Source organism: Choristoneura fumiferana, chromosome 11, assembly GCF_025370935.1.
Source record: "Choristoneura fumiferana chromosome 11, NRCan_CFum_1, whole genome shotgun sequence".
Taxonomy (NCBI): Eukaryota; Metazoa; Arthropoda; class Insecta; order Lepidoptera; family Tortricidae; genus Choristoneura; species Choristoneura fumiferana.
The window spans coordinates 17,853,051-17,876,214 of NC_133482.1; the positions used below are offsets into that span (position 1 = coordinate 17,853,051).

At 38.4% G+C, this 23,164-nt stretch overlaps 1 protein-coding gene across 3 annotated transcripts; it reads right to left on the reverse strand.

Annotated features, from left to right (window-relative positions):
- LOC141432907 (uncharacterized) lies at positions 1 to 7,552 on the reverse strand. Of its 3 annotated transcripts, none has more exons than XM_074094737.1 (3): positions 7,147 to 7,552; positions 1,631 to 1,951; positions 1 to 1,202 (listed from the first exon to the last, which is right to left on the reverse strand). In XM_074094737.1, exons 1-3 carry the CDS (start codon positions 7,483 to 7,485, stop codon positions 828 to 830), a joined length of 1,035 nt encoding a protein of 344 aa, XP_073950838.1. In that variant the 5' UTR covers positions 7,486 to 7,552; the 3' UTR covers positions 1 to 827. The 3 variants fall into 3 exon arrangements, with proteins under 3 accessions (XP_073950838.1, XP_073950839.1, XP_073950840.1); XM_074094738.1 differs by lacking the exon at positions 7,147 to 7,552 and adding an exon at positions 6,578 to 7,136; XM_074094739.1 differs by having other exon boundaries at positions 1,110 to 1,215.
- Between the last annotated feature and the right edge of the window lie 15,612 nt (positions 7,553 to 23,164).

Sequence of the window (23,164 nt, forward strand, 5' to 3'; positions counted from 1 at the left end):
AAACAACAAAATTATGCTAGTTCTTTTAATTACAAACAATATAAAAATTATAAAGTAAATATGTACTTAAAATCATAACTAAAACTGTATAGTCAAAGTCATCTCTACTCTACTCGTATAGCAGCCGCCTGACATGACAACGTCCGGTCAGTTCCAATCTGACCACTTGAAATCAGCTCAGGTCTTTCCAGAAGGACTTCCTTGCAGGTATTCTAACAGGGACAATCCGGTCTGGCTGTCTTGTCGACGGTTACTGCTTTATACATCGAATAATTAAGTCCCACCAGATTGATACAATAATTTGAGCTCACCAGAGGAGCTACCAGCTAGAAGGGACAAAGCAACGATCGAATTGAATGAAATTGCTTAAACTGAATCCAATCGGTTTCATTTGGCACACTCACGAAGACGCTGGCATGTGCAATAACAATGTTTGATTCGTTGCAAGTATTGTTTTGCAGCGGGCGTTGCTACAATTGGCATTTCTGCGATAGGAAGCCAATTACGTAATAAGACAATTTTTGCATCCACATTACGCGAGTCACCCAAGACAAGATCACTGATAAATGCACCTTTTACGGTACGTACTGCACTTCTACAGAAGTATAGAACTAAAAATAAGAAGAATAAAATTGTCACGTGAGCCAAAATCATGAGTCTCTTTGTAGTTACAGGACGAAGTTCATAACACAAAACAAATGATTTGTTGCAGAGATTCAATAGCAGAAGCGGAAAAAAGAAAATACCTACACGCACAACAATACCAATCCTTAGTACTAATTCTGTATTTTACAACACTGCATGAGCATGAGTGGCATGAATATCAGTCACTTAGTAAGTTTGTGTGTCATTGTAAGTTGAGAACACTCAGCTTCAAACAAAACTTCATTTATGAGCTTCTCAGCCAAAAGCTGTTGTTGTTTGGGTAACTCACGCAATTTACAAATAATGTATTTGCCAAAGAATTCGTGCCGGTCACCCCCCGAGGGCGCGGTCCGAGAGGCCCGGCTCTCCAGGGAACGCGGGCTGCGGCTTGTGCTAGCATCTACGTGGCTATCGTCAGATTGCACGGTATCGTTGTATTCAATCTTAATTTTCCTTTTTCTACGTTTTGGTTCAGCGGTCAAAATTGGGTCTTCGTTGTTTAATTGATCGGTAGACAGTCTGGTGTTATCGACGATGCATTCGCTGTCATCCATATCCTGTAACAAATACCTGATTCGATATATCATAAGGTTTCAAAATTTTAGAATGAGTCTGTTGATGTATCTCGCTGGCTAGATTTTGGAAATAAAAAAACAGCCGCACCTCAACCTGCTTTTCGTTTAAATCAATCATCTAGTTAGTTACTAAATCCTAGTAGCCTTTGAGTCCAAACAATTTAGGTAATAACTTACTGGAATTCAAATGATAAAACTAGTTCTAGTTCTTTTTTTGAAGTTTAAACCCAGGGATTGTTAGTAAGCTGTCGTTTACGCGCAGTGTGACTTTTCCGTCGCTTTTGCATCCATATCTCATGGTTTCGTTCATTTCACGAAACCTAGTTTTGTTCCTTTAGGCATGATTACCCCAAAATTCTAAACCAATAGCAGGATTTGATGGCATTTAAAAGGTTTAGTTACAAACTAACCACATATTCCTCCTTGAAGCTCACTTCTTCAGTGCCCTCTGCTTGCAGTGTATTGCGGTGTAAAAGTCCTAATTGTCCTTCCATGACAATGGCAGCAATAGCATTTTTAGCAAGGATTTGTTGGGTTGGTTCCATTTTATTTAAATCTGCAGCACAAGATAAAGCCCAGTTTTGATATTTGTCTGGTTTATCTCTAAGGCGGTTAGCTGCCAATTGCATAAGGTCATTATCATGTTTTTCCTTTAAATGCGTAGCTTTAGTCTTCGGAACTGCATAAGATGTAGATGGTGCATCATCCGCTCCAACAGTTCTAGTATCCTCCTAAAAACATGAAAAATTCGTTTTTATTATATTTTCAGTTACCGCAAACAACCGAGGAATGGGAACAAGTTGCCAAGGATTTTGAGAGCCAGTGGAATGCTAATAATGTAATCGGTGCTGTAGGTAACAAACACGTGGAAATAAAGAAATCTTCTGGTTCTGGATCATACTAATATAACTACAAAAACATTCAGTATTGCGTTGATGGCGGTTGTAAATGCAAACTACGAGTTCATTATGGTTGATGTTAGTGGGACTAATGGTCGTGTACCAGATAGAGGTGTGCTGCAGAATACAACATTTGGAAAGCAATTAAAAAATAATTCTTCAAATATTCCACCACCTGCTTTGTTACCTGGAAGTTTCTGAAAACTCCATACTATTTTGTTGGGGATGATGCATTTCCAATGTCTCAAAATTTAATGAAACCATATAGCCAAACTGGATCAACAAGAGAGAAGAAAATTATGCAACTATCGAATATCGTGAGCTATATAGAAGGATGGTTCAAAGTCAAAGTCAAAATATCTTTATTCAATTTAGGCTATAACAAGCACTTATGAATGTCAAAAAAAATCTACCACCGGTTCGGAATAACCTCTGCTGAGAAGAATCCGGCAAGAAACTCATCGAGGTATATATTTTTTTTTCGAGAGATTTACAATATTATTAAATGATATCTATACATCACAAGTATTTAACACAACTTCATTTTTAACACAGTAGGTTCGCTATTTGAAAAGATCGCTAATGCGGATCGGAATTATTTCCAAATATCCCTGTCTATGATATATTTTAATCATTAACTTTATAATACGCCTTTGATCTAATGTCTTCTTGACAATAGATCTGAATTTTGTATCCGTTTCATTTATAATATTTTTTGAAATTTTATTATAAAGTTGAAAGTGTTTTCGGTATAGGTACTAGCTACTCGTTTTGGAGTAGGTAAGTATTTCAAAGAGCATTTCTTTTTGACTCTATAAAAGTAAGGAAAATTGTTTTGATTTGTTTGTTGCTATTTACACATTTTTTGAGAAAATATCATTCCTATTTAACTCAATCATTCATATTTCGTGAAGATAACGAATAGGAATAATACACCCGCCATCACAGGAAGTATTCCAGTTGACAACATTGGAAAATATCGATAAAAAAATTCGTTGGATTTTGTAACAACGTGTGTTACCTGGCCTGGCATGATAAAATGGTCTCGTAAAACATACAATTTTGTATTCATTTAAATTAAATTAATTAAAATGTATACCTGTGTATAATTAGGGTAGACCGGGGACAATAGAAACACGTTATGATTGAAACAAGTCAAATTTCTCGAAAACTATAATACCTACGGGTATGACGCAACACCCAGAACACGCGGTCGGCCACGGCTGAATCCTCGACCAATAGCGCTCGAGCGACCGAGCGGCGTGGACTTGTCGAGGAGCCATCGAAATTTTTCGCAGTCAAAAACATGAATTTGTGATCTACTATGTTTTCTTATAACTTTGTTTACTCTTGTATTTTGACTGATTAAATTATTGGAGGGTAATAGTAAGGAATAAACGCGTGTTTTGATTGTTATGGATCAGCTTTAGAGTGTCTTTGATGAGTAATATTTGACCTTGAATTAAAAAAATGTGATGTGGGGACGGTAGAAACAACTTGCTTGTGGACGATTGAAACGTTTTTATCATCCACGCGTTTTAATCGTCCCCAAAAGTAACCCACTTCAAATATAAGGAGGTTCTGTGTTCGATGCACATACATGCTGTTCACAAACATTGCTGCTATTTTTGACCTAGTTAAAAATATTTTATTTAGTAGTGTCAAATTAAAACCGCTAAATAATAATACTTTTTAATATATATTTCAAAGGATAGTATTTAAACGCACATAAAAGACTTTTTTTATTCAAAAAAAAATCGAATCAAAATTACGGATAACACAGCAAAATACTCCACTCAAAATATAACCTAATAAAAAAAATACAAAACCTTGTAACTCTTTTTTTTATATAGCTTCTATTTTTGCACATCAAATATATAATTACCTATCAATTTATTTTCAGCATGTATAGGTATACTTTTTACATAACCAGCACTATTAGGGGCCAAATAAATAAGGTTCTGGTCACAATTGTACCTAACGCTCCTCATAGGCGTATAGAGGGGGGCCGGGTTGTTGGGCTACCGATTCAAAATTATATAATACTGATATCTTCACACAAAAATCTAGGCCAGGCCTCCCCTGAATAATAACCCTAGATACACCAATGACGATCCTTCTCGCTCCGTTCGTCGTCGTACCTAATTTTCTGGTGCCAAATTTACAGTAAAAGTTATTTTGCTATGAGAATGAGTAATTGAGTATCATCTACGCACGCTCTAGTTAATTTGCTGTAGAGTCAGTATTTTTGCTGTGCAGTCAGTATTTTTGATGTGATTGTAGTATTTTTGTATAGTACTAGTTTTGCTAAACATTTAGTTTATTTGTATTGAAATAATTTAATTGATGTACAAAGGTATATAAATGATGAGAATAAATTGATAGGCAATTATTTATTTGATGTGCAATTAAAAATATTCCTTTTTCAAATTCGCATAAAGGCGTTAGGTAAAAACTACACATACTTCAGTATTTTCACGAGACTGACTATAAGTAGGTACCTACAATTGTTAACAGATAAGGTTGGTTATTGTAAGAGCGTTTATACCTGCTGAGCTGGCAACGGTGCATTTTTGTTAGTTTTTCTCGATTATGCTGTAAAAATTGAATTAAAATTAAAAATGTATTCTGATTGAACTGTTCTTAATATATATTGTGTCTGATGCAATAATTATTCGTGATAGACTTTTATTTTCTTTAGAAACCGTTCATTAACAATTTTTCGTTTATAAAGAATATATAAGTATCACGAATAATTATTGGAGTAGACACATTTACTTATATATTAAGAACATTTCTAACAGACCTAATTTTTAATTTTCATTAATTTTTATGGAATTCATATATTTATATCAGAAAAAGTTTAAGAACATTTTTATTTCATCTTGGCATATGAACTTAAATATTTTTATAAATAAAATATCGGAGTGGTTATGATTGAAACATTGTTATAATTGAAACAAGCATTTTTGTATGAAAAATGAATATGCTTTTTCCACTTTAATTCTGTATTGTTTTGTTTACTCTTGAATCATAACTACTTCGATTAAGTTAAATTTATAAGGTAACAGCAACAAAGACAGCTAAAAGTCCTATACATTTTTTTATGCGCGTTTTTTAAATCGAGATGTTCAGAAGGTCATAAATTGTAAAATATTTATGTTATGCATGTGGAATTTTGATGAGCTCATTGTATACTATGGTAGCGATGAAAAAGATTATAACAGATAAAATTACTTTAATTGTGCCGAAAATATTAGGGTGTTTCAATTGACCCCACATAGTGTTTCAATTGTCAGCCATGTGTGGTCAATTGAACCACTCTGCCCCATTATCTTTATTACGTTATGGTCAAATAACTATGGATGCTAGACCTTTCAAGTTCATCTTATTTAGGGACCAGATAACTAAACTTGAAATAATTTAGGTCTACATCTTTCTAACCATGAAAATAAAAAAGTTACAGGCGGTTAAGGTAAAATCGTTTCAGTTGTCCCCGGTCTACCCTATTGTCCAAACTAGAACGTTCACTCTCTCCTCCCGGACTACATACAGAAAACTGAGTATCCATACTAGGCTGTAAATCCGCTGCGGATTCCTGACTTTGTAAAAAAAACATTTCTTTAAAATACCATAAAGTAGGTTCGTAAGTGTCGTCTGTACAAGATCCGAATTTCATCGACTGGAGGTATTTCTTGAGCTCCTTTCGGTAATTAGTTCTCAAAGAATTGAATTTTTTCTTCACATCATCTTTCCTTGCCTGTGGAAACATCTCTCTGTATTTAGATAACAATATTTCGTAAGCAACATATTTTTTAACTCTGTCATGATATTCTGTGCTCTTGACATTCCACAGAGACGGCAAGTCTCTGTATAATTGGATACATTCGCAGATAAACTCTCTTTCCTTTACTTTTGCATTCTCTTTTCCCGTCATTTTGCGCGCGCGCGTCTATTCCTCGTCGAGCCGAAGCACAGACTGATAAATATTGCGCAATACTGACTACCACCTGACTACACCATACAATGGATAAATATGGCGCAATAAAAATTTAACTCGCTCAAAGTTTCGTTCAATCATTGCGTAATCTTCAGTATTAACCCTAAACGGTCAATCATGTTGCACAATTCTCAATATTGCGCATTGCGCAATATAATTGATCGTCTAGACACCGCCTATAATTTATAGGCGCCTATATTTTATTTCGATCCAATTTATGAAAAGTGTAAACAAAGACGCCATTTATTCAACCACAGATCAATGATGATAAAACCTAGAATCTATTGCAAAATAATTATTCTGTTCAGTAAATCGATTAATTTATTATTTGAATAGATCAAAGTATTTTGACTATTTTATTATTTACAATACTTGATTTAATTCCCAAGACTGTTTATTCAATTTAAAGTAAATAAAAACGTTATGGGACATGATTTCTAGCAATACTCTTAATTTACCAGCACCGCGTCCACTGCCAGGCTCAAATATTGATATACCGTATGTGTTTTTGGGAGACGGTGCATTTGCACTGCACATGAACATTACGAAACCTTATCCTGGAAATCATGACAGGAACAGCCCGAAACGTATATTTAATAAAAAACTATCTGGGTCACGCGTGATTGTGGAAAACACATTTGGAATTTTGGCATCACGATTTCAATATATTTAAAAGGCCAATCGAGCTGTCCTCTGATAAAGCTTCTGTTTTTTCCATGACTTGTATATTATTACATAATTATTTAATGAACAGCAATACTCCTTCACAAATTTATTCTCCAGCAGGCACAGTTGACGTTTACGACAATAATGACAACCTAAGTCAATCTGGTTCATGGCGTGAACAAATTACAAGTACTAATGCTATTCGAAATTTGCCACCAATAGCACGCCGATCAGCTGCTAGTGCTAAGCAAGTGCGTGAAGAGTTCAAAACCTATTTTTCCAATATGAGGTTAATTTAGAGTTTTTGTTTAATTATGATTTAAAGAAATGTAAAATGGTTTATTAAAAACTTCTTACTTACATTTGATGTCGTATTTATTTGTGTCCTCGGAGTGAGACCATCACCCAGAAACAAATCAAGAGCACCATACGCAAACCATACTGGTTTGTAAACCTCATCTTCCCCAGCACCTGATTTACATGAATCTTTAACCATCTTTCTATATTTGCGGTAACTGGCATAAAGAGATTCCTTCTTCTTTTTCAGTTCTGGTACTGGTATTTCCATTAACTCTGCAAGCCGATTCCATGCGTCATGCTTCAGACTTTTGTCTTTGTAGTGTCTATGTTTTGCATCCCATAAAATAGGCTCTGAATGAAAATGTTCTATGAACTTTAATTCTAATGCGTTACTCCACATTTTATAGCACTGAATTACACTTGTAAACACGACAACGTCGACAACACACAATAAAGTCCACGGTCGCACTGAGACCGAAAAAGAATGTAAGTAATACCGTTCTCGTGTCTCGCCCGAGAAACCCTTTGAAAATACCGACACCGATCGGAGAACAGGCGAGCGCAAGAACGAGACGGCGAGAAATCGATCACATTCACGCTCCTCGGGTGTTCTCGGGTGTTCTCGGCGTGAGTCTGTAGGCGCTATACACATTTTGGGTTACAGCGTTTATGCTTTCCACCGTCGATATAGTTATTTCTGGTTGCATGCAATGCAGGTAATTCTCAACGGTTCTTGAACGCATGACATGATAGAGCATTTAATATATTTATGGATGTAGATAAAGTAATGTATACAACGCAACTGTCCGTAATAAGGGTCCTTAAAACACTCGTGCTTATTACGTAACAGTCCAGTCAGTCGTTCGTTATGTATTACTCGTTATCGAATATCTAGTTACTTTTTAACTGATTGCTCGAATGAGGGTAATTTTGTAATTTGAATGTTTGGCGAGTAAATAGCATGAAGTGATGATGATTGAGGTCATCATTCGGGCGGGGTGACTGCGGGCGCGCGGACAGACGGACGGATGTGGTTACAATACAGTCCGTGTTCTCATCAAAGCTAGAACCCGATACTTCCCGGAGAGCGAGAGCGGTGACTGTCACCGCAGGGATGGACCGAGACATGCGGTCTCAAGCCTAAAATACTTGAATGCTTCTGTAGTACATACTTCCTTAAAGCGGCGAGCGAAGAAAGACGAATGGTAAACGTAGGCTGGTGTTGAAATGCCGCGATTCAGCGGAAAATGAGTTGTTAGGAAGCTACGATTAATTCACCAGTCGGGTCGGGACCCAACACTGGGAATTTTTGAACTGGTCACGATTTCGAATTAGTCCCGACCCGACTGATGTAAGTTATAATTTAGTGAATCAGGCCTTACTTTGCGGAGGTCCATATCAATGAATTAAAAGAATTCCTTTGCTCACCCGTGACCGCGCTCTTTGGTCGCGGGTGAGCAAAGAAATTCTTTTAGTTCCTTGATGTAAGTTACTTAGCAGATTCTAGACTCTAGACTACTAGACTTGTTTTTTATTCAATTTTTTTGAAGGGAGACCGGTAGATTTTATAAATTGATTTTTATTCCTTATTTTGATGTTCGTGTGAAAATGGTAGCTTAAAAATGTTATGAACTAATTGATAGCATCCATTTGATACACGTACCCATATTGTAACAAAATTAAATGTGATAATATTATATATTTTTTAATCCTTTTGCCATAATTTCTTCGTAGTATTAATGAATGTACATGCGGACCAAAGAAATAGCTCACTAAACATAACCCTTCATCGGGCAGTCGGGTAAAAAAGGTTACTAGGCACACTGATTAGAAACTTATCGTTATCAACGCCGGCTCGGAGTGCGTTGCAGTAGTGCATGTAGTATGAGTGTTACGGTGCATGAAGAAACAAGGCGTGTTTGAATGATTAAAACGGCTTGTCGGCGTGCGATTAAAAGGCCTGCAGTAATTACGGTTGACAAAATGAATCATTGAGCGTGTGCATTTGATAGTAAAATAAAGCCAAGTTTAGATCTGCAAGATATATCGTGCGGCTTGCATTTAACGAAATAAAAGAATTTCTTTGCTCACTCGCGACCTTATGATACGAGTAGCTAAGTTTATGCATGATATGCGTGTTCATGCAGTTCCTCCACCTCCACACTGTAAGAACACATACAAATCATACAAACCCATGCATCACCACCACCACACTAAGCTGGCGTGTATGGGTTTGTGTGATTTGTGTGTGTTCTTCTCCGGTGTTCTTACAGCGTGGAGGTGGAGGAACTGCATGAACACGCATATCTTGCACAAATTTAGCTATCATAATGTCGCGGGTAGGCAAAGAAATTATTTTAGTTCATTGATATGGACCTCCGTAAAGTAACGCCTGATTCAATAAATTTATTTACATTTAACATTTATACGGCCTCGCGATGTAACACTCGTAGGTGTACAACTTGCGCTATTTTTTTGTAGGTCTAAACTGGGCTTTAAAATAGGTAGATAACGGTACGGTCACCCGTAAAGAGATGCATCTTTAATTAAATAAATGTGACGTCATGACGTACAGTCGAGGAAACTTAATCACGTAATTAATCTAGATATTCCCTTCCCCCTTTTTGACGAAAATTTGACTAAACTGACGGAACTTTGACGTATAAAGAAAAAGTATAAAGCGGCGGCGGGCGGTGCAGTGTTTAGGGCCCTGACGCGTCTCGTCGGGCTCCCTTCTGGCTCCTCGACGCAGAACCTTTCATAAAAATCGTCCCTTAAATTAAACTTGTACTTACCTGTTATTTATTGTGTTATTTTAGGGCAACGAAACCCTCATCTGTTCAGTAAACGATGTTTAAAGATTGAATGTTATTATTGCCGTGGTGCTTGGGCCGCCTACCTGCGAGAACTATTCTGTGATATTATCTCTGAGCTCAAGATAAACATAACGTTAATACTAAGAGACCACAAAGTTGTGAACTACACAAAACGCCTAACCGTAAAAAGTTATGTTGTGACATAAAAGTTACCCATAAATATGTAGAATTGTGAAAAAAGTATCAGAACGTTTATTCTGTTGTAGGTACTCGTAAGTACCTGTGTGCAAAGGGCAGCGCTCTGCTCCGCCGGGGCCGGGAGGGAGACGCCTTTCTGCGATTGCCTAAGGACGTAGTTTAACAAAAATGATCCAAAGCACTGTCATGTTATTCTTTAACTTCGCTTTTCTTTTGGGGGCGGCAGACGTGAGCTTGCCTTCGGATTGTTATGCAAAAGAAATGTCTCCGAATCTTAGCAAATATCTGCCAACCAAATAGCTGTAGACCATACTTTAAAAAGTTAAAATTATTGACATTCCCTCTTTGTATATTTTGGAAGTAGCATTGTTCGTCAGAAATAATATCCACCTTTTTAAATTTTCAAATAACATGCGACGTAAACATGACCTCGTTCTCCCTGAACAAAAATTAAGTATTTTTAAAAACGGTCCATATTACAAAGCGGTACAATTATACAATAGAATTCCCATAGATTTAAGAAGTGAGCAAAATAGCACATCCTTTAATAAAAAGTTTAAAAAAATCTTAATAGATAAATGTTACTACTCGAATTTATGGAGGATGGTTTGTAATAAGTGACCTCTCACGTCACGCACGCGCACGACGCATTATTTGCTACAAGTGGGAAAAATGTTTATGATCTCAAGTGATATTTGATGTTCCTTTATTAAGTTAAGTTATTGTAGGATTCATTAATTAATATAGGTACAGAAATTAGATATTGTAAAAGAAAAGATTTTAAAATAGTAAATAGATAGGTAATAACAATTATAACAACAAATGCTATACCCTACCAGGGTTCATGTTAACTTTAAGAGCTTATGTTACAATGTATGCAATATATATAAATAAATAAATAAAATAAAATCCAAAAGCTTATGGGTTACTTGACCTGAAATGTAAATTTCAGTTTTTTTTTTTTTTTTTTTTTTTTAATTTATGACAGTGGAAGCAGTCTACACTTCCACTGAACGTAGATAATAGTTAGTGTTTAGTTTTGTAACTATAAGGGACCCCATACATCCCTGTATTATTATTATTATTATTTTGTATTTTTTTTTATTTAATTGTATACTGTAGTTTTTAAGTATTTTATTTGTAATTATTTTATGTTGAAAAAATGACTTTCTGCCAAGTTTCTTGCGGCGCATTCTTCTTGGCAATGATGGTCTTTCCGAAAGCGCTGGTAGTTTAAAAAATGACGTGTAAAAGTTCCCATTGCGGCCTATTTACTGAATAAATGATTTGAATTTGTATTTGAATTTCTTGTTACTGTGGTAGATTCAAAATTAAATTGTTGAGGGTTGGATCCTTTTTGTTAAACTACGTCCTATTGTCATTCTCGCTAGTGTTCATTCGATCCGCACAAAGCTTGCGGGCATTTTTGTTCCCAACTCCATCCAAGAGCGAGTCTTCCCCTGCACCATTCTGCATGTGCACTGTGCACACGTGTACTATAGCACTCAGCCGTCGATGCGACGCTTTCATTCCCCGAACCGCCTCTAATTGCACTGCCGCCGCATCCGCTAATGCATGCGATAGTGCATTCACGCATGCATAGGGCATGCTGCGGGCTTCATTTAAACTGAAGCGTAATGCACTCTTTGTAAGTATTAATCCGACTGCTCGAAGGACGCTTCAGGCGCTGCGTATGTACCTAGATACCTAATAAATAGTCGATCAAAACTTTTTTAATATTGAATATTTGCCGCATAATAGTATGGAACTGCCACGCATTTGCCCGGTTTTCTACTACACCCATAAATCTGGTTCTGCATTGAAACAGCTTAGAACCTTATTTTAATCAATATTGAATTTATGTTATGAGCATATTGAGCAATCCCTTCTAAAAAAATACAAGCGGCAGAACCGCTTCTGCCAACTGGCCGCCATTGCTTCTAATGTTTCCTGAGTAACTATGTAAATTATTAAAATTTACAATCCGAACTAATCCTATTACAATAATTGCATGGCTGTTTATATTTGCCTATTTGAGCCGTGTCCCGACCCGGTAATCTGGCGGCCGTCAAGAGTTAGTGCAGCACTAAATGAATCAGTCGAACGGTAAAAGACCGACCACACTGCTGCTCAAAACACGCTGACGCACCGTAAACGCAGACGTGACTTATGCGTCATAATATGTATTTAACGCGTACAGTCCACACAGCTGCCAAAAAAAAAACGTTGCTGCACCAAAAATCAATGCGCGTTTTAAGCAATTGATGGCAAGAGACCTATTGTGGTCGATCACCAACCACCACGGGACTAATAAATTAGTCGGAGTGTCAGACCGCTCGTGATTTATAATCGTGTGTTGAACCGTTTAATTTTTAGGGTTCCGGAGCCAAAGTGGCAAAATCGGAACCCTTATAGTTTCGTCAAGTCCGTCTGTCTGTCTGTCCGTCCGTAGGTATGTCACAGGCATTTTACTCGAAAACTATAAAATGTATATCAATGAAATTTGGAGTATAGACCGCTATTTAGTTTTGTAGTTAAATTACAAAAATAAATATTTATAGGGGGGCACTCCATACAGGTAACAGAAATTGATTTTTTTTTTAACTCGTATCAACGTGTGGTACATAGTTCGACAGCTCTTTTAAAAAGATAGTAAGGTTTCTCAAAAATTTTTTTGATTAAGTTAATATTTTCGGAAATAATCGCTCCCAAATTAGCAAAAATTGTGCCCCCCCCTCTATCTTGTTAACCGTTTGTCGAAAAATATGCAAAAATATGGAAAGGTAACGCTTAATAAATACTTTCAACGAAAATTGGTTTTAACATGATCGGATTTGAGTTATTGCCGAAAAACTGCGCTTCTCAACAAAAGGACGTAAGTGCCGTGAAGATACACCCTTTTCCTGGTAATAGATTTTAAGACTGTAGTAAGTGTTCTAATTGTGTTATAACGCACATAATATTACTTGATTTTTTTCGTAATGGCTACGGAACCCTATCTTGGGCGTGTCCGACACGCTCTTGGCCGGTTTTTAAGTTTAAGAGATTTAGGGGCTGTTTCACCATCTATTGATTAGTGTTAACTGACGGTTAAATGTGATGCCGTCTCCGTCTATTCGAACAAAACAAATAGAGACGGCCTCACATTTAACCGTCAGTTAACACTAATCAATGGATGGTGAAACAGCCCCTTAATGTATCAAGATCCTTGTAGCAGAATTGCAACAATTTTTTTTGTACTGTTTTGTGGTGTGTAGGTAATAAAGAATATTTAATTTGTAGTATGTGTAGTGTAGTGTTTGTAGTGTTGTATTGTATTGTATGCGCTCGCCAAGCGCCCAAGAGAGACCTGTGGAGAACGATTAAGGAGGCAGCCACCGCCGTGCTGGTGCTGGCGACCCCTCGTGACCACAACCACTTTGTCAAGAGTGTCCAACTTAGAACATTTTAAGCACCAATTTGGAAGTTACGAGGCCTTGCGTTTGCGTTGCGTCAGCGTTTTTTGAGCAGTGGTGTGACCGACCCTTTATCTCTCGTCGCGGGGCAACAGCAGCGAACGAACAAAGCGATAAAATATTAAATCACGTTATTGTGGGGCCGCGGGCCGCAGTTGGGGCGCGCGTGCCGGGGCGGGGGCTCCACATGAATAGCTGAACAATGGAAACCATATTATAATTTTAGCTGCGATGGGGAAACCAACATTTTCATTAAAATATGCCGTAATCAGTCTCCAAAAACATACGCAGTGATTCCGTGATTACTTTATGAATATGATAATCATGAGAAAAAAATATCTTTCATGCTTACGCTATTTTCAATCAATATGGCTCTGAAAATAAATATTATGGAAATGGTATACTTACGTATGTAGTTTGTATTTCTATCTAATCAGAAATACTAATTCTTATTCGTAGCTTTCTAGTGATGCGTATTGGTTTACGTATTTTCAGAGTTTTTTCCTTATCCTCATCATCATTATCATTTCGGTCTATAGACATCCCACGGGCGGCAATTGACGGCATAGCACAGGCCTTCTCTCAAATCCAGTGCGGATTGGGAACTTTAAACCCTTCAAGCCCTATCTATAATCAACACACTTTAAACTGCACCTTCTTTTTATTTTCACTTTAGCAAATAAGTAAAGATTTTAATTTGTCGACTGTCCTAGACCGACTGCAAGACTGCCCAAATTCTGTTTGTGTTCATTCGGTTATTAAACTATGACGACACATCATGTAGGCAGCCAGTCTTATCCTACATTACCATTGAATTTCTTCGCAGGTGTGTGTCGCTTTCCTTACGATATCTTCTTTCTTGTAAAGGTTATGGAAAATTAAAAACATACTTAACATCGCGCTTGAGAGGCCCAGCGGCGTTTTTTCAAGCTCTGCGGTCTGAACTAAGCTGTACTTTACAACCCCTTTTCTTCGCAACGAGCCATTCAATAGATGAGTCCGTCCCGCATCAATTAATGGCCACCTCCTTTGATATCTTAAAGGTTCCACAGCCTCCCCATCATTTGGTTCAGCGTCTAAAAAAGTAAGCATTTCAATAACAATTCGGAAATCACCGCGCTCAAAGGGGAGCAGACAAGTGGAGCGATAATAACATCTATTCGGCCCCGGGCCCTTCGGCTGACGTGCCATGATTTCGATATTGAATTTCTTTTGTAATTTACTTGAGGTGGTAAGCAAGCAATATTAGGGGAAGGTAAATAAATGTATTTAAGCATTTTTAGCCACAGTGAGTTTGCGTTTAGAGTTAGTTTGTAGCCGACATAGCCGATGTTAACTTTAGGTCGTTGGCTTTTAAAAGTTAAAACAAACAAAGTAGGTACTTAGAAGTAAAAAGCATTTATTTTACTAAGCAAAGTAAACAGTCCATTTACATGCAATCATTTGTCCCAACCGGAGATCGAACCCGGGACCTCAAGCTTCGTAGTCATGTTTTCTAGCCACTGCATTATCCGTTCGTCGGTCATGTAAATACATAGCTTGTGCCAAAAAAGAAAAGGAAGTAAAGTGGGTTTTTATAGCCCTTAAAGAGACCGCTCATTTGACATAGTTTCAGTAATGTAGTTAACCTAAATACTGACTCGGAGATTGCAGCCATAGTTTCCTATGAGCACTTAAAAGAGATTGTGTCGCCCGTCGCCTCCACGCCTTTAACGGGTGAAGCCCGTCGCCGCACACGACACGGGCACACGGCGCCATGCGGGGACACCGCCTCACAACGCGGTCCAGTTGTATCTACAGTTCCGATTGCGGCCGCAATTTTATTTAACGTCCGCTCTTACAAAGACTGCCTCCTTCTCCCTACCCCCTGTGCCATATAAACAGCTTTACCTTTTTATTCGCCGGTATGACGACCACGTAGATTTGTTCGTAACTAAAGAGATATACCTATAAATATTATGAGGGAATCTTTCTATGTACAGTCGAGTGTGTAAATAAATATCTACACAGCCATCACGTCTAATATGTGTATACCCCAACCCTTAGTTTAGTCGCACGGGAGTTGTTTATTTTTAACGTCTTGATAACGTCATTGTGTGGCAAGAGGCGTTCAGAGGCTACTTGGGGCTCAGTTTTAAAGATTGTTAAAAATAAAGACGATTTTAAGGCAAGTGTACCTATAATAATAATGGGTGACCCCTTAAGCGGGAATTGGCAGATTTCGCGGGGAGTAGTTTACAAATCTTCAGTTGCAGATACTAAAGTATCCAAACCATGAAACTCCTTATTTATATCGCTTGGGAATGAACAAAAACGGTGCAATCAGCTGGCATCATAATCCCAAACAACAGCGAATCCCTCATATTTACGCGTATGATTTGACTGTACCCAACTGCTAGTAAGCATAATTATTGTAAAATGAGATCTAAATTGATCTAACTCGGCATCACATTGTGCCGACTAATTGCTTCGCAGAGCAAACCGCGCTCTCCCACATGCCCCCGAAGTGCAGTTGGCAGGGCGGCGCCTGCCAAGCGCAACCGGCGCTGATTGTGCCGTGCTAAAGCGAACAATCATTACGGAACGTTTTTTTAAAACCTTTGTTGCCAACTGACCTTTTGCAAAAGTTAAATTGGCTAGAGAGAACTCCAGGGACAGTGAAATTTAATGAGAAGTGGAATTGGAACGTGCACACATTCACCTGAGGTCGTATTGTTAAACGTGCGGGACTGCGGGTGCTCGTAATTACATTCACCACCTCTTTCGGTGTTGAGGGTACTCGTACTCAACCTTTGCTGGAAAAGTAATCGCGAACGCGATTATGATTACGGTTGCATTCGTTTAGACAATATAGCTGTGGGCTGGGTATGCTTTTAGACCAATTTAAATATTGAAATGTACCTTTTTATCAAGCATTGTGTTGTGTGGCATGAATGTGCACTCGATATACTCTGTTTTTAATCGCTTGAACGTGTCCCGTCGCATCAAGTATAACGACAGCGACAGGCAGTCATACTCATTATAATTTGAAATGTTGACATGAGTTGGAAGGAAACTGATTCAAAAGATTACGGCGCGGCATTCGGAGCCCCTCGCTGCCTCGGTCCCGTCCCGACCGAGATAACGTTACTAAAGGGTTTGAAACGCTTCGTGTAAGGTTACATGCGATGCAGTTCGATAAAAACTTTTTTTTACAATCCAAAACTTTGAGATGTTGACTAGTGTAGTACAGTACAGTCAATCAGTTTGACTCCAAGGCCTCCATAGAACCTTGTCACCGTGACATAAACGCCATTAATAAGCTTGGTTATCATCATCATCAAGCTTGGTTATAGACGGGTAAAATTAATATTGACAAAATTGTTGACTGTGCAGCTTATTGCTGGGTCCTTCAAAGTATCTACCGTCAAAAATTTCGATTATCTTCAACTACTCACAAATAGAAAAACCTCAGTAGGATGCTTGTGTATAATTTTAAGGCTGACGTGAGGCAATCTCATTTAACGGGGAAAAACCGAGCCAGCGCGTCGAGCAAAAAGTACAGCATTCGTCAATAGTAGTTTGATCTTTCATTGAGGTGAGATTGGCTTTACCTACTAATCGCATAATTAATGTCAATGATTCAGTCAGATTACCATGGTCCTCTACGTACCTAGAGAGATCTTTTGAATCATAATGTTTGTAAATTTGGGTACCTAATGCAATGCCCGTCAGCTCGTTCGCATCATAACGAGGCTCGACATTAAACGCTTGACCTGTTCCAAACGCGAGCTCACTACCACCATACTAAGCAAACACAAGCAAAGAGGAAACGCACCAAAAAGATAATGAGCTATGTCACGTACCTCATTATATTTTTGGTGCTTTTCCTGGGCGTTATAATTTGTTGGACGGTAATAAAGAACTAAGCCAGTAAACATTGTGTTGTGTGCTAGTAAAATACATTGTTACAGAACCAATAAATAACAGTAAGTAGTTTTTTTATTTCAGGAAACGACATTTTCATTAAGATTTATTCCTAGAGTTACGGTCTACGAGTATCGGTGGAAGGGGTAGCAAGTTCAAGCATAGTTCATTATAGCATTATGACAAATGACGGGGAGCTTTTTGCAAAATGGTGGACGTCTTTCGTTTCGGCTACGATACTCATGGATATACACTTCAACTGGGTACTTTTATGCTTTTTAGTAAACAAATTGTTTTACTGAATTGCAAAAAAGAGGTACGAATTAAATAAGTCCTCGATGTCTAGTAAAACTGCCTTGAGAATCTTTATAAAATTGTGTATAGCGGCTTAGCGGCTACAAACGTAGCGTTATCAATGACAATGCTATAGCAGGAATGCAAAGTAACAAAACAAGGCGGAGGAGGTTGCCCGAGCGATGCGGCGCGAGTTGACAGCCGTATAGTATAACGTAATTGATTCGATCGCCGAGGGCTGGCGCGGCGCCCTTTTCTATTTGGTGGCTTCGATATTGTGATCGCAGGAGTGATTCATCTATTAACAGTTTCTAAAAGCAGTTATATGATTTCATATTCTTAATGTAGGTGCTAATAACGTAACTGCCGTTAGTTTTAATGACACTAACCGTTAATATAGTTGAAACAAAATTAAAGAAATTGTTGAAGAAAACCACCTCTATTTATTTAAAGTAGTTCATAGATTATGATAAACATCTCATTTGTTAAAATATTTAGTTATTTGCTGCTGATTATACTTTTATGTCTGTGATAGAAATATGTCAAAACTATGCAACCGCATGATCATAATAGGTAATGTATGTAAAGTAATGCCTTCTCAAAATGTAATGTTGATTACCTACTTGGCCAATAAATGGATCTTAACTGTACGCTCGACAGATTCGATGTCATTTCACCATGTTTATAAAACGTCTTGCATGGCGTTCAAAATTGTCATTTACCGTTTGTAACATCAAATCATGTTTTATACCTTCACGTTTGAATAAGCCATCTGCTTTTACCGGTCTGTACCCGATGACCTCACCCAACCCATCGCGGTCAAGTCCTTGTAAAGGCAATCTTGAAGCCTTTAATCCTTCCCGTCGGATTGAATCGGCTTTGAGTGGCTGGCAGCCCTGTCCGCTCTGATCAATGGGCGCGAGCACCGAGCAGTGAGCAGTGAGCAGTGAGCAGTGAGCAGCTCGTCGCTCGCGCCGCTGCTCACTGCTCGCTCGTGCGCTGCGCCGGATAAATTCAATTTGAAAACAAATGCTTGATGATTTTAATGTTGTATATTACGCGACGACTATGAATTGGTATTCTTGGTAAGCGGACGGTTGTGCGCGGTTAGAGAAAATGTAAGAATATTAAACGTAATGATTTAATAGAATTGCAATAATACAAACTTTCTCACTTTTAAAGCAGCAATACGAATATTTGGTTGAACGGTGTGGAAAATTCCAGAGATTACACAAAAATATTTTTTTTTAATCACGTTTGTGGTCGAATCGCCAAAACAGAAAGAACATGGACCACGGTGAATTTCGTGACACATTTGTTGGGATGTAGACTGTAGATAATATCGGTACACCCACTGACACTGTTAAAGCTAAAGCTGGTAAAGCTTCTGCTTCTAAGAACAAACCTAGATGGCGCTAGTATGTACGATGTAGCAATAAGTACTGTCGGTAACTTCCGTAACATTGTGCATGATTGTGTTGACCTACGCAGAGATCGATAGCCCCGATTTAAATATTAATGAAGGTATATAAATCTTTTAGCGTTAATTCTGATCTTGATATATCCTCATCTGCTTTTTCAAGTGTTGCCACATTTAATTTCGTTAATAACTAGCCGCCTACTAATAAAAAAAATAAACTAAATCTACCCTGGAAGCATCTTCTATCTCACTCACTAATTTTTTGTACTTATTTATGGATATTTGAAAATCAAATTAAATCAAATAGGCGCAGCCGTTCTGAAGTGATGCGGAAACATTTTTTTCAATTACTTACCTGAAGATGAAGATTAATTATTTTGTATTTATTATATCTGTGTACCTAAGCTGCGTGTATACATAAGCATGTATGGTTATTTTAATATTTTTTGTTATTGCTCTTATTAAAAGTACATCAGTAAGATACATTATAATAAATTGTACTACCTGCTGTAGTCTGTACCCTTCGTTTTTTTTGTTGTAAAGGTTGTCTGAGAGAGATTTGTCTTAAGCGATAAGGCCGCCTATCGTTTACCTTGTAATTTTTCTACATCCTATTACTTACTACACGATTAAAATCCATTGTTGTATTGTACTTATGATGATGGCGCAGGATTTACAATCTAGTACGTTTAAAGATAATTTTAGTGATTCTGAATTAGGTTTATTAGCAACTAAAAAACCTATAGAAGTGTTGACAAAATCAATCGACGCAGCGATGCTTTCCTCGGCGCCGTCGCACCTACAAATATGTAAACGGCCATAAATTATTGTAAATTGTTGTAAATCGATCGCGAACTAGACCTAGTCTAAGAGGTGGCAGGAATTTTTAAAACGATCATGGAAACGGTTAGACTCATTTTTATGTGTTGTAGAGTGGTCTGCTGATGTGAATAATTTTGGTCTGCCTGCTCTCAGTGGGTGCAACTTTGAGATATAGCGCATAAAAGAGGCTTTATTGTTGCGAAAAAAAAAACGATAACAGAAATGGTTAGTTTTAGTACATATTCAAAGTATGGCGTCTCCTCATGTGAAACGAATTGGTCTGCCTGCTCTCAGTGGGTGCAACTTTGAGATATAGCGCATAAAAGAGGCTTTATTGTTGCGAAAAAAAACGATAACAGAAATGGTTAGTTTTAGTACATATTCAAAGTATGTCGTCTCCTTATGTGAACCGAATTGGTCTGCCTGCTCTAAGTGGTTGTATTTCAGAGTTATGATGCTCGCAAGATGCTTAATTGTAAAGAAAATTCAAGGTAATGGTAATCAATAAAATAAATCTCAGAGACCGTTAGTACTAGAAAGCTGTAATTTGGTATAAATATACTTATCTATCACGCCAACAAAGTGATAAAATAAAAAAAATAAAAAAACATTTTTTTAGGGTACCTCCCATAGACATAAAATGAGGGTGATTTTTTTTTTCTCAACTAACCCTGTATTGTGGGGTATCGTTGGATAGGTCAGATTCAGTGATCTGTTTGTGAAATATTCAACTTTAAAGTGAAAACTTTCATCAAAATCGAGCGTCTCCCCCCTCTAAAATCTAAACCGTTGGGTGGAAAAATTTGGAAAAATTAAGGATGGTAGTAAGTATATCAAATTTACAAGAAATATTATAACGACTAAGATTGTTTGAGAATTTGTAGTAGTTCAAGAGTTACTAGCAGCCTAAGGTATAAACATACCTAAACTTGAAAGATTCCGTACACAATACGATATCCTTAGAAAAATATTAAGTACTTGATTTTTTCCTAATGGCTACGGAATCCTTTCTGGGGCGTGTCCGATACGCTCTTGGCCGGTTTTTGTTAATTCAACTTACTTGTATAAGAAGTCTTCTCTAAGAAGTTTGGCTAAGTGCCACTTGCAAGCGCATGAACGACACCGTTGGAGTTGAAGCGTCGTGAAATCAGGAATCGATTACGAAATCCCCATCTTTGTTACCAAAGCTGATTACACTATAATTATAACTGATTGCCGCAGATAGTCGGGCTCTCAGATTATCGCGCTTGGTTATAAGTCACAGCGCCGTCTCAGTTCAAAGTCGTGGAGGTTTAGCCTTCACCTTAGCTCTCCACTCCTGTCGGTTAGAGGCCTCGTTCTCCCACTGAGACGGCACTATGGTGTAACTTTTCATGGTTCTCTTTAGCACGTCCTTATACCTCAAAACTTATATAATATAATGTAATCAGCTTTGGTAACAAAGATGGGGATTTCGTAATCGATTCCTGGTTTCACGATTACTTGATTTTGATTTCCTCTACTGGGTATCAAGTGAAACGGTGAATTACCATTACATATTAAGGAGTCCGTATTCATTTATACAAATATTAGAAGCAACAAAGTCCCACGGAGAATGGCTAAAGTAGAAAGGTTTTGGTTTGATGCAACCGGGCTTTGTCTGAGGCCAACACGTGGGCGGCTCTGGGGGTGTTGTATGACACCGTGGTCGCTTCGTTCTGCACTGGGGGACTGAGAGGATTTGGCAGCACCCGGAGCATCAGAGCAGCCCTATGAAGGGTGGTACTGCTTCTTTGCTTAGCCTTGGAAGGGGCTAGAAAAGGTGTCCTGAAAAAAGCTCACGCCAAACACACGGAAGGTGTAGTGTAACCGCGGCTGCCTTCGCATCTTAAAACACGTGATCAAAATAAATAATAATAATACTATAAATCAATCGCAAATGAGATTTGGTGCATGGAACGTGCGAACTCTTCTTGATCGTAATGACAACGCCTGCCCAGAGCATAAGACCGCCATTGTAGCTCGGAACTCTCTCGCTATAATATCGATGTAGCTGCTCTCAGCGAAACACACCTTGCTGATGAGGGTGAGCTGGTGGAGCAAGGTGGCGGGTACACATTCTTCTGGAAAGGACTCGCCTCGTCCGAGCCGCGAAGGTCAGGCGTAGGATTTGCGGTTCAAGGATCAACTCATTAAGAAGTTACAAGAGAATCCGGTGCACATCTCGGACCGCGTGATCACTTTGCGCCTCCACCTGGATAACAACAAATACCTTAATGTTATCATGTTGTATGTTGGATAAGCTCCGTGGAGTCACTGTATGGAGAGTGTACGACCCAGGGAGCAGATCCTTCTGTTGGGTGATTTCAATGCCAGAGTCAGACAGGACTTTATTGCATGGCCTAATGTTCTAGGTAGACACGGAGTAGGCAGAATGAACGATAACTGACAGCTGCTACTAAATTTCTGTGCACAATTTCATCTTGCAGTTACAAACGCAATGTTCAGACTTCCGCCAAGCATTAAAACACGTGGATGCATCCAAGGTCCAAACACGCATCTGATAGATTATGCCATCGTACGCCAAAGAGATGTTTCCCAAGTCCTAATCACCCGTGTCATGCGTGGTGCACACTTCTGGACCGATCATAGGCTTGTTGTCACGAAACTTCGTCTCCGCCTCCATCCTCCTTGCCTTGTACATCTGGTAGAACTAAGCCGACGTCTCTAACCGTTGATAGGCTTACGGATCTCGGGATCAAGGAAAATATACTATGACTTGATTGCTGCGTTGCCTCTTTCTAATAAGATCATGGCGATCTTGATGCTGATTGAGGTCTGAAAGTCCAAAACCAAAACACGAGGATTGGATTGATGAGAATGATGGAGTCCTTAGAAAGGCGATTGATAACCGACGTCCTCTACGGCAGCACAGGGGTACAAAAGACAAGTGATGGCAAGACAAAGCTCGCTATTTGCAGTGGCTTGCAAATACTAATCAGCTAGGGAAGTTCTATGGTGAAATTAAAAGCTAATCGGCACGACTTCACTTGCAAAAGTCCCACTTAAGCCTGTTAGTGGCGAAGGCCTTCTTAAAGGTAAGGAAGAAGTGCTGATGCGATGGGCAGAACATTTCAACTCTCTGCTGAACGTAGATAGGTCGGTTGACCTGGAACACGTTCGCTCAAT

What these genes read in the sequence shown, in the direction of transcription:
- LOC141432907 (XM_074094737.1), bottom strand. Translation starts at nt 7,485, where the DNA reads ATGTGGAGTAACGCATTAGAATTAAAGTTCATAGAACATTTTCATTCA. An exon ending in AAATAAATACGACATCAAAT is followed by an intron (nt 1,952 to 7,146) that starts GTAAGTAAGAAG and finishes TCATGTTTTTAG; the next exon opens with GAGGATACTAGAACTGTTGG. An exon ending in GCTTCAAGGAGGAATATGTG is followed by an intron (nt 1,203 to 1,630) that starts GTTAGTTTGTAA and finishes TATTTGTTACAG; the next exon opens with GATATGGATGACAGCGAATG.